General features: G+C 48.5%; 1 protein-coding gene across 3 annotated transcripts in view; it reads left to right on the top strand.

Moving 5' to 3' along the window:
• BPTF (bromodomain PHD finger transcription factor) overlaps positions 1 to 12,109 on the top strand; it is a 1,660,779-nt gene that overhangs the window by 144,087 nt on the left and 1,504,583 nt on the right. For all 3 annotated transcript variants that reach the window (XM_086930929.1, XM_086930930.1, XM_086930928.1), the window contains exons 3-4: positions 5,626 to 5,849; positions 10,873 to 11,079. In XM_086930929.1, the coding sequence (XP_086787055.1) occupies positions 5,626 to 5,849; positions 10,873 to 11,079 (431 nt within the window). The remainder of the gene's footprint in view (positions 1 to 5,625; positions 5,850 to 10,872; positions 11,080 to 12,109) is intronic.

The raw sequence follows: 12,109 nt of genomic DNA, 5'->3' as shown, positions 1-12,109 counted from the left end.
TAGTGCGAACCTTTTCCCACTGAAGACTGAACTATAGTTCCCGCGCTGTGTGGCCCTATCCAGTCTTATAAAGGGGAATCCCCCTGGGGCGGCGCATATGCAGATGAGATGCATGAGCTCCGACACTGCTCTGTTAAGGAAATCTGCAGGGTCCGCGTGACTGGACAGGCGGGTTTTGTAGGCCTCGGGCTGGAGGCCCGGGTGGCGGGTTCAGCCGTGAGCCCGTCGTGTGCAGGGACGGGCCCTGGGAGCCGTGATCGCTGCCGAGCAGCGTCAGAAGTGCAAAGGTGTGTGTAACAAAACACGACAACAACTGTGCACATTTCAATACACTAGAGCTGAGCTGTTCGAGGCTGGCGAGTGACCCATCGAAAGAGAAAAATGTAAAGCAACATTTGTATCGCTACGTTTACGAATTTTACATGGATTTGTATCCAGTTAATCAAATACCGTGTTGTGCCGCAGGTCACACGGGCAGTCAGTCACCTGACAAGTGCCCTGGTGATGGCACACACTCGTGGCTTTTTGCACTAAAGCAACTCGATTCCCATTTAAACATAAAAAAAACCTCCTTCCCCCGTGAGCGCACTCTTCCAAAGCAGTGATACAGGAATGTTATCTGCTCGTGAGTCCGGTCACAGTAGTGATGAGACAGCCCGTGCTGTGGGAGGGGCTCTAGCCCAGGGGGGCTTGTGGATGTGGCTTATCTCTAGTCCTGGGAGGAAGCGCTTAAGGCTGCATGGGGGCGCTAAGGAGGAGCGAGGAAAGGGGGCTGTGTGTCCGTCATTACCAGCCGGTTCCCCTCTTCTCGAGGGACGGGCTTAGATATGTACTTGAAGTTGGTTTTCTCCCAGACTGCCCTCTAAGCACCCCCTGTTTTACCACCAGTGTCTCTGTTGGATTTCTTTCGGTCTGCGCTCCATCACTGTGCCCCCACGAGCTACCTGTTGGGAAGAGGCTGCTGGCTGCGCCCCCACCCTTGATCTTCCAGGATGGTTCCTGTGCTCCCCCATCACCCAGGTGTGCCCCCACACCTCGCGCGAAGTGGGCCAAGCATGTGTCAGGAGCTGGTCACGGGCAGGTGGCGCATTGCCACGAGATGCCAACGCCCTCTTCCTACTGCCTGGTTCACTTGGGCAGGGCACAGCGCCTCTTCCCGGTGCTGTGAGTGTAGGCGCTTCCTGCCTCACTTCCTGGCCCCGGGCGTCCAGTGTCCCCGCCATGGCCTCACCCACTCGCCCAGACTCTGACAGTCTCTCACGAGCACCGTCTCGGCTGGCGGCGCTGGGTGTCTCCGTGCAGCATGCGTGCACATTACACAGTAATATCCGGTGTCCTGGTAGCGCTGCGTGGCTGCCGCTGAAGGGGGCGCTACAGGGAAGATTGGGGTGCACTGCTTGTGTACACTGGGCCTCATACCTGTAGCAGCAGAGTGGCGCAGGAGAGCACAGCTATGAACGGCATGGCGCTGTGGAGCAGGCTGGAGCGGCCTTGACAGAGCAGGGTGCGGTGCAAGAGGGAAACAGGGCGTCAAGGGTTAATTCTGTGTGATTGGAGCGGCGGAGTGCTGCTTACCAAGTCTCACTGTAGTTTGGGGTAGAGGTGCGTTGACTAATGCAGGAGGGAGGGGTGGGGGCCGGGGAGCGGCAGAGCACGACGGAGGAGAGCTGCAGCAGAGGGAGGGAGGGGGGGGCGAGAGCGCGACGGAGGAGGGCAGAGGGAGGGGGGAGGCGAGCGGAGCCGAGCAGCTCCTAAAAGCAGCAGGGAAGGGAGGCGAGCAGCTCCGAAAACACGACCACGTTTCTCCGAGGCAAGGAGACAATGCCTCGGGGAAACGCACGCCATTTTCGGATTCGGGGGCGTGTTTTTTGCGCCCTGAGTGACAGACGACGTCACAGGGCTAAAGAATGCAAAAAATCACGCCCCCGAATCCGAAAAAGACGGGGCTTGTTTGAAGTGATGCATCTCTCCTCCAATGGCTGGCCTCCTTTTAGGAAGCCAGCCAATGGTGAGAGACGGGGCAGGGAGGCGGGTTCTGAGGCCCCACTAGAGGTCATTAATTCTCTGACCGGAAGCTGCTTCGCAGCTTCGTCCCGAGACCTAAAAAAGACGTGCCTAATAGGTTAAATCTGCATGCCTCGGGATATGCGTGTTAAGGAAACATCCAATTTCCTTCAATGTAACAGCATCGCACTTCTTAACGCTACCCCAACACTTATGAGCACGTTTGGTAAACCACTAATTGTACAAACACATGTGTTGATCCTCTCCCTCACCAACGACCCCGCCACCGCCAGAGCCAACCTTCACGAAGGGATGAAAGAGGTAGCCGAATGGATGAAGAACAGCCGCCTGGAACTGAACTCGGACAAGACGGAAGTCCTCATCCTGGGATCCTCACCCTCCGCCTGGGACGACTCCTGGTGGCCCCCCGCCCTAGGCAGCGCACCCAAACCAACAGACCATGCACGCAACCTAGGCTTCATCCTGGACTCCTCCCTCTCCATGACCAGACAAGTCAACGCCGTCTCCTCGTCGTGCTTCAACATCCTGCGCATGCTACGTAAGATCTTCCGGTGGATCCCCACCGAGACCAGGAAGACGGTCACCCAGGCCCTCGTCACAAGCAGACTGGACTACGGCAACTCCCTCTACGCCGTAACCACCGCCAAACTCCAGAAGAGACTCCAGCGGATCCAGAACGCCTCAGCACGACTCATCCTGGACATCCCCCGTCGCAGCCACATCTCCGGACACCTGGGAGACCTGCACTGGCTCCTGGTCAACAAGAGAATCACCTTCCGACTCCTCACCCACGCACACAAAGCCCTACACAACCAAGGCCCACGATACCTCAACAGCCGCCTCAACTTCTACGCTCCCAAACGCAAGCTTCGATCGACCGGCCACGCCCTCGCCGCCGTCCCCCGCATCCGAAGAGCCACCACAGGGGGACGGTCCTTCTCCTACCTCGCCGCCAAGACATGGAACTCCCTCCCGACCCACCTCCGCCTGACCCAGGACCACCTCGCCTTCAGGAAGCAACTCAAGACCTGGCTGTTAGAGCAGTAGCGGACCCCCCCCCCCCAAGCGCCTTGAGACCCTCTGGGTGAGTAGTGCGCTATATAAATGCTTTGATTGATTGATTGATTGCGTGCGCCTGAAATTCGAAAGCATGTAGAGTTCACTTTGAAAGGCTTGCTGAATTCACAGGCCTGCAGTGAGACTGCGTTATATATGGACAATATCGGCACTGCTTGTCGGTGTATATTTTACATGATGGGGCATGCAGTGTCGTTCCCTCACATTCACTGCCCGCAAGATTACATGCCCTCTGACGACTGGGTCTCTGAAACACATTCTGCAGTCACACGATGTGGTGCTGGAAACCCGACCGGTTTCAACCTGCCCCAAGCACGCCTCGCCTCCCCACCTGCTGTTCGTTAAAGTATGTTCATAATTATTAACAAGCATGGAATGGACGCGTAAGGAAGGAGCGGCAGAAATAATCTATAGCCTTACCTCTGTGACTCTACTGCTGGCGCCCGGTCCCTTTGCTCAGGGCATGGGCGTCCCTGGCGCTGTGATTGAGGGCAGGGCGAGTCTGGAGCGGCAGCCACGTTAGAGCTAGGTATACACGTACGTTCACAGAAGGCAGCAACAAGCCACCCTTTACCCGTGGTCAGACAAGGGTCAGGAAGAAGGAAGGGCAGAAAGAATGGCGAGAATACCACAGCTGCCAAGTTTTCAGTTTACCCTTAGTGCTGCTGGTGCAGAGCAAGTCTGTCTCTGGCAGAGCTGTGTGCACGAGGCGCCACTTGAGTCCTCTAGTGGTAGGCGCGGAAATAAAACAAGACGTGCACGTGCACTGCTGAAAATGAAACCTGTCGTGGGGTGGGACTTCCGTCTTCTGCAGGAAGCCCACTCCCACGGAGTGGCTGGCCAGAGAAGCAGTGGTGACGCGGGGCTCCCATGCCCGAGGGAGAGCCCCGCGGTGGCGGCAAAAGTCTGGAGTGGCTATGCGGTGAGTGGGGCTTGGGGGGAGTGGGTTGTCTCTGTGCGCTCGTGTGTGTGTGTTTGTGTGTGTGTGTGTGTGCACGCGCTCGTGTGTGTGTGTGTGTGTGTGTGTGTGTGTGCGTGCGCGTGGCGGCAGGGGGGGTGTGGTGTGTGTCTCTATGCGTCCGTGTATGTGCGCTTGTGTGTGTGTGCGTGTGTGTCTGTGTGCGCTCGTGTGTGTCTGCTTACAAGGAGCTAAAAGGGAGACAGGAGATGGTGAACGCGCGCACGACGTGATCAGATTCCCGAAGCTGCGCGTGCCCATCTCTTGTCTCCCTTAGCTCCTTGTAAGCAGAACCACCGACAATAGTCCTCGCTGCGACATCGCTTTGCGATGCGTCGCAGGTGCGAGACCTAAAAAGGGGTGAAAGAAAATGGCCTGCAAAGGGAGAGAGGGATCAGGGTTGGGAGAGGAGAGAGGGATGGAAGGGAGGGGGTGAGAGGAAAAATGCATTGGTAAGCTGCTTAACTCTGCACAAAACCGCCAGGGTTTTAAGGTACCCCTGCTTCTCCCGGCCAGGGGAGCTTCTAATATGGCAACATGTATTCCTGCGGAGTGGAAGGCCCTTCACAAAGGTTGACTAGAAATCTTTATGATGTTAATTGCTGTATTTTGGTTATAAACTGGTACTACCGGGGTGAAATCTTTTCTCAGTGTTACTGTGTGTAAAAAATTCATTTCAAAATAATGAAGCGGCATCATATAACATAATTTACATGTTCTTCCCACTCAATTTAGTCAAGCCTGTCGCGTAATTTGGTCCTCACCTGCCTCATAATTCCAGTAACCCTGCCTACAGGTTTAGAAATTTTTGTCAGGAGTGGGTCCTTACACCTCAAAATGTTGACAGGGGGTCTCTGCATCGAAAAGTTTGAAGACCTCTGCCCTAGACTGATGTGGGCTGCTTTTTGAAGTGGATGTGCACAAGAAAAATAGTATCACTATGCGTTTGTGTGCTGAAGCAAAGTGTGAATGAATAGACTGGAAGAAGAGGGATGACCGAATGCCTGTGTGTATGTGTACATATATATCTATTTTTATTATGAATTGTTGGGATAATGTGAGGCTGGCAAATAAGTGAATGTCTGTAGCCCAGATTTCAATCAGCAAAACCAATGATCACACTCATTTTTAATGTAATCTTCCACCACAACAGTGCCATTAAAAAAAAGAGAATCTCAAAGCTACTTTAAATTGCACCCAAAATTGCAAATGGTAATTTGTCAGTCATAATTATTCATGGAAGAATTATCCACCCAATAGTACTCTTCGAAGCTGGGAGTGGGACCTGATGTTGTGCCTCAGAACTCTGTATGCAGCGGGGTTTATAAGTATATGCCAGTTTGTTCCCCGTAGACATTATTAAGTGAAAGATTAGCATTCCTTTGGTTTTATTCAACCTTTTATCCTGTTGATAAAATTAGTATTGTTAGGTTTGCATGATAACTGATATTGATAGGTCTTTGATGCTGCAAGCCTGTCAGCAATCCTCAACATTTCATCCCTGAAACTAATTGTAAATATGGTAATTTTAGATGATTATGCTAAATGCTGTTGTTTTTTGGCAGGGAGGAAGATTCTGAAACCGAGACCAATAAGAAAATTTGGTACTACAGCACAAAATTACAGTTGGCCGAATTAATTGATTGCCTAGATCGAGATCATTGGGAAGGCGAACTTTGTAGAACAATTGATGAAATGCGAGATGAAATTCATCGGCATATGGATATAACAGAAGATCTTACAAATAAAGCACGAGGCAGCAACAAGTCTTTCTTCACTGCAGCCAATGGTAAGCACAATTGTTTCACTCTGAAATATGACAAATGAAATACCATATAAATGGACTCACTTGCAGCAGTGCTGTAGTGGGGTTCATATTTACATTTAGAAATGCAACTTTGTTTGCCCTCCTAATCAAGGTATGAAAATGTATTTTGTTGCAGTAATTTACTTAAATTTAAAATAGTTGATAATGACCTGTGTAATATAACCTCATTTGAGAAGATTTTTGCACTATTTAACTTATTTTATTGGCATTTGATGTAATCAGTGTTGATGGCTAAATTAGCCAATAGAATAGTTGCAGTGCAGAGAATAAATGACAAGCTGTAACCGTGAAAAAGAAAGCAGTAATGTAACAAGTTGTACATCATTTAAGAATTCAGTAGTCTTCACACCCACCACTATAAACCCAAATCTCTTGTATCAAGTTAAAAAAGGGCCCAATAAGACTCGCAGGTCTTTGCATCATGAAGAAACACATGGGTCTTATATAGCTAGTTTTTGCATTGCATATACCAATTTGGGCAATGTCACTTAAAATGGTGGTCACCTTCTGCTGTAACTAGAGACCACCTCCCCACCAATGTAAACGCTTACACATTAAGCATGGGTGTCATATAGGTTTTTAGAGTCCAGGGTATTTGAAGTTGTTCCACTGTGTCCAGCACTTCACTAGTGGTAGTGTTCACACAGAAACCACTTGTCAACAACCAAAGGCTCCATCAATCTAGTCACCAACTTAGCACCTCACAAGATTGTGTAAAAAGTGGAATAACCAAACAAACATCACCAATTTGCAGGCATACAGGGGTTCACTTGAGTCTGCACTGCAAATTGTGGGATGACTACCGAGAGACTGTTGGAGGAATGAGGAGAAAGAAGGAGGAGGGATAGGAGAGAGGAAGAATGGGAGGAGGGAGGAAGAAACAAGAGGAGGAGGAAGGAGAAGGAAGAAGAAGGAAGAAGCAGGAGGAGGAGGGAGGAGATGGAAGAAGCAGGCGGAAGAGGGAGGAAGAAGCTGCGAGAAAGCAGACAGCAGGGGTATGCCTGGTTGGGGGCGGGCGGGCGGGTATGCCTGATTGGGGGCGGGAGGGTGGCCTGGTCAGGGAGGAGTGGCTAGCACCACTCTGAGTGCCCTGACTGCTTAGTCGGCCCTGGGGCTGACCGAAGCAGTCATGCGCACATTACATTTTCTCTATGTAGGCTGTATGCCGCCTACATAGAGAAAATGGCCTCTCTACTAGTGCACGGCTGGGCGCTGCCCACGACTCTGCACCAATCACAATGCTGCCATTGCAGCGTTGTGATTGGATTACAGGAGGCCGAGGGTAGAAAGCATGCCTCCCTGTTCCTGTTCAGGAGCAGTAGAGGCGACGCAGGAGACCCAGCCCAGGAAGCATAGGTGGCTTGGGATGCCGGGACCCTTGTCAGGTAGGCCTGGCTTTATCAATGTGCATACACAAGCAGGCATGAACGCAGCATTTGTGCATGTATGCGTTTGTAACGATTACACATTAGAACCAGATCTATGCTCTGGCGGAGAGCTGTGCTGTCAAGCCAGAGCTAAAATGGATGATGTGAGGGAAATATAAAGGCTAACTCATATGTTCGAGGCATATGAACTGCAGATCACACACTATGCATAGATCGCCATCTGGTGTTGGGCCCGAATGTTTGCAATTTGTTATTGTCTTGGAACAAGTCTTTGGAAGTCACAAGATAGGGGACTCCTCCTTTGGACAATAGTGCGCATGGGCATCGACTCCATCTTCAGTTTTTTTTTTCCGCCATCGGGCTCGGATGTGTTTGGCGTGCTCCAGTTCGATATCGTTACCGTTTTACTTTCGACGTGCAATCCTTTATCCTTTCTTCGATATTGTGTTCGATCGCATTTCACATTTGACGCACATCTCTACAAGGTTTGATTCTTCGGTTCTGGTCATTGACGCAGGCCTTCGGGCCTATCTGCACCATCAGACCCTTTGGCTCATGGAAAGGCCTCCTTTGAAAAAGTGTCCTCAATGTGGATCCAAGTTTCCGCACGCCGATCTTCATGAGGTGCGTTACCTCTGCCTTTCACCAGAGCACGAGGCCAAAGACTGTTCAGCTTGTGCCTTTTTCCGATACAAGAAAACAATACGGGATCGTCGATCGAAGAAGCATGGCTTGATCATCAACATCCATTCCGGACAATATCTTCAAAAAAGGCATCAATGTACCGAAGCAGGAGCAGATCGAAGTGGGCAACATTAGCACCTCCGAAGCCAACGACTCCGACGTCCAAGACCTCACTCCAGGACAGTGGTTCGGAAGTACTGACATCGACCCCTAACCCCCCCCCCCCCCCCCCCTCCACCATCCATAAAAAGGCTTTGGTAACACCTTCACCTTCGGATCTAGATGCACACCGGGACAAAACTTCCCACGCCCCGCCTTGAATTCAACACATAAGCCTTCAGACCACTCGGCATCAAGCTAACCTACTGTCGGTACCAAATCCCCATCCTCTGCACCGGCAACAAAAGAGAAACCCAAAAAGAAACCACTGTCTTCGTCCACACCTAGAATACTATGAAAGATATGTTTTCTCTTACACTGTTCTGTGTGTGTCGGTCTTCTTTTGCTCATAAGCAGCCATATAGGCTCCAAAATATTTTATGAGCTGGCATGTCGGATGTGCTACAATCTAAATTCTGGGCTCTCTTGCTTGTGTTTGGTTAATTCTTCTTAGGGCATCCTTCTCCCAGCACAGGTGTCACTGCTGAGGCCTGTATGTCAAAGCAGCTTCTTGCAAGTCTCATTTTGGTGGTACTGTTTACCCCATTTGTCCTTATGAATAGATACTTTCAGAATTCAGTATAAATACGTTCTTTCTAAGCACGCTCTCATGCCACTGCAAATTCTCTTCATGTTTAAGTTAAGTATGAAGGAGCTCTTAGTTTAACATTGTCTCCAAAATAGTACAAAGTCTGAAGTATTTTTGTCCACTATGTGAATGCTACAACTATCCTCCCAGTAACTTCCATTGCCCGTGCAAGGCAAAGTTTTTTCATTTTTCACTGCAATGAAGTTCAAGATTCGATCCTTTTTTAGGATTAAATAGTTTTTTTTAAATTTTTAGTACTGAGAAATAACAGTACACTCGCCTACAGCCAATGGCTGGCGAGGGATAGCAAGGTTAGGGTGTCAGATGAAGAGTGAAAAAAAGTGGGTGGAGGGGGGGACTCAGAGCGAAACAAAGGAGGAGAAAGCGAAAAAATAAAACCAATAGAATGCAGATGTGCACGTCATTAAATTGCCATGTTTAGACACAATTTCAACTTAATGAGGGGTCACGGTGGCCTGGTCATCTACAGTGAGTCGGAGTACCTGCAAGTACCCTGGGTGGGAAAGTTCTCTAAAGGTATGAGATAGAAATTCCAGACATATCCCTTCAAGTCTTTTCAAAGGTTGGCATAGTATGTTCCATGATAGGTCAGCTTTTCCATACTGAGTAGGTCCTAAAGCTTATGCATCCAATCCATGTTGGTGGGAACAGTGTCTGTGCCCCATTTGAATAGTAGAACTTGTTTAGCGGCACAAAGTGCTATTGTAATAGCCCTCCCACTCCTCAACTTCAGTGGGTATGTTAACAATGTAAGAAAACCTAACAGTATGTAAGTTGGGAAGTGGGCAAATTGGTGACCAACATCTGATCAAGGTCCGCGAGCACTCCTTTGCAATTTATGACAATGCCATAGTAAGTGTGTGAGAGTGCCAGATGCACCGCAGTAGCGCCAGCAGCACCGCAGTAGCGCCAGCAGAACCGCAGTGGTGGCAGCAGTGGTCATCGTATCCCCATCTCCACCGAGCCATGCAAGCGGGTGTGAAATACCAATAGTGTGTAAGCTTGAGAAGCTGTTCTTTGCCAGACGTGCTGCAAGCGGATGCACGGGTTTGCTGCAGAATGTCCAACCATTTTTTTTCCAAGTATTTACGTTCATTCTCAGTCTCCCATCGTATTCGTGTAGGGGTGGGCAAGGGGCCGAGGTCCTATGCAGCAGTGTATAAATATCAGAAGGAAGGCGCTGTTCATCCCTGTGAGAAAGGAGCCATTGCTCAAACTAAGTAAATGATCTGCTTGCATGGGCACGCACCTGCAGGAGCGTCACCCAATGGCGAATCGCGATATAGTGCCAATACTCCATGTCGGGTAATTCAAAATCTCTCTGCAGTTGTGGGAAATGTATGAGGTCTTGAATGGCAGAGGTCCCCGATCCTCTTACAGTTAGCCTACTGTCAACGGAGTTAAGATGTGCCATGTAATGCCAGAGGAAAGCCAGTGTTCCCTATAATGGGAGAAATATGGGAGAAAGGTTGGGCTGACACACACACACACACACACACGCACCCTTGCACACACGCACACACACCCTTGCACACACCCTTACACACACACACACCCTTGCACACACACACACCCTTGCACACAAAAAGATACTAACGCTCCTTGTTTATGCGTCCACGTTTGCCGCCCCAAACAAAGGTCTATGACTCGTTGAGGTTTATGCAGACTATGTGGTGGGGACTGGAGTGGTAACATCTGCATGAGGTACAGGATCTTGGGGAGCAGGGACTATTTAACCAATTTGAGATGTATTTGTGCCCAGTCCCTCTGAACAAAGACTCCATATGTGTCTTCCACATAACTGCTTCTTTGCAGCACATGTATTGTACAATCAATAAACGGCATGGCACTTCACAAACCTAGGTTAAGTTTCGCCAAGCTGTTATTTGGAACCTGCTAAATTGATGCACACCTGGCCCAACTTTAACATGGCTCTTGTGTTATATGTTTCTAGTAGGTTTGAATGGGAAGATGGTAGGTGTGAAAGTAAATAAGTATTTCTTATTACAGTAAATCTTGTGCCTCATCACCTTATTCACACTAAACACCATCTATGGGGAGTATTTAATTTTTTTAAATTTTCCATGGAGCTCATTTGAAACATTAATTGAAATCATATATTTTGCTTTGCTTCTTCACATAGATGAGATTACAGAATCTTTGAAATCTAAAAGAGGAGTCATTGATGAATGCAATGAAACTGAAGAAATGGGAAAAAGTGAAAAAGACATTACAGATACAGTCCGAGTAGAGGCCGATGGAGACGGGGATGTACCGCCTGAACTTCTTCCTGACAAAAACAAAGAGGAAAAACCCCATGAGGATTCATTTGAAAAAGCTAAACCTGAAGGTAGGGTCTCCCTTTAACTAATCTACTGTTCCTGCTGGAGATTGGGTCTCTCATTCTCCGAGGTGGGTGTGTCGTACACACATTTTTCATGTTTGACTTATCTTTCCTCCCTTTACTACCCAAGGTATTATCGAGGCAAGGCATAAACCGCCCAATCCACCACACCTTCTTGAAGCGTACTCAGCCAGCATCTCTTTTTATTTACACTTCTGTCCTTTTGTTTAAGTATTGTTTTAGTTGGTCATTGATTTTAGAGTATGGAAGCAAATGCAATACACTGGCAACACCAAAGCAGTTCCATCTTTGGAACAGAGATATTTGACAACTCAGGCATTACAAACTTCAGGAATCTAAAAACCTAAAGTTCAAGTAGGATGACTGATTGTAAATTGTAATATGTCTGTGACTGATTTTGGAGGGCGCAAGTATTGTTATGGTTCTTCTGTAGATTAACTTTTGGTGTTTGTCTTGGAACCACAGCATTGCTCATTATCTGTTTTGCAGAGCTGTAGGAAAGTGCCCTCTTTAGGTCGAGCCTAGACAGCTCTTGCACTGTCTGGAAGATCTGTTATATGTACTTTGTGGGCTCTGAGATCATCCCCAGGACTTATCTGCTTCTGCTTTTTCTAGGGAGTTTTTTTCTGTTCAACTGCCTCTATTTAACTTTCTTGATAGGAAACGATCATTAGAGGTCAGTAGCATACCAGCATTTCTTTCTACTTAGGGACATTGTTTTATTTTTTTTTTTCTGGCAACTGCCTCAATTTAACCATCTTGATAGAAAACTACTAGCTGAGGTCAGTAAAATAACAATCACTTTACCATTCTCTAGATTCCAGGCCATAGAAACTTGTCTTCCACGAGCACCTGTAGATAATATTTTTTTTCAAATCATGTATTTTCAGTGATATGACCACCGAAGGCCCTGATCTTATATTAAAAACAGAGCTTTGGACAATACTATTTCCATTTCATAAGCTGTATTTCTCTCCATGTGTTCCCATGCTTGGCGTGTTCCGCAGTTTGGTGC

This window comes from Lissotriton vulgaris, chromosome 7 (genome assembly GCF_964263255.1).
Source record: "Lissotriton vulgaris chromosome 7, aLisVul1.2, whole genome shotgun sequence".
Classification (NCBI taxonomy): domain Eukaryota; kingdom Metazoa; phylum Chordata; class Amphibia; order Caudata; family Salamandridae; genus Lissotriton; species Lissotriton vulgaris.
This window is presented reverse-complemented; position numbering and strand designations above follow the sequence as displayed.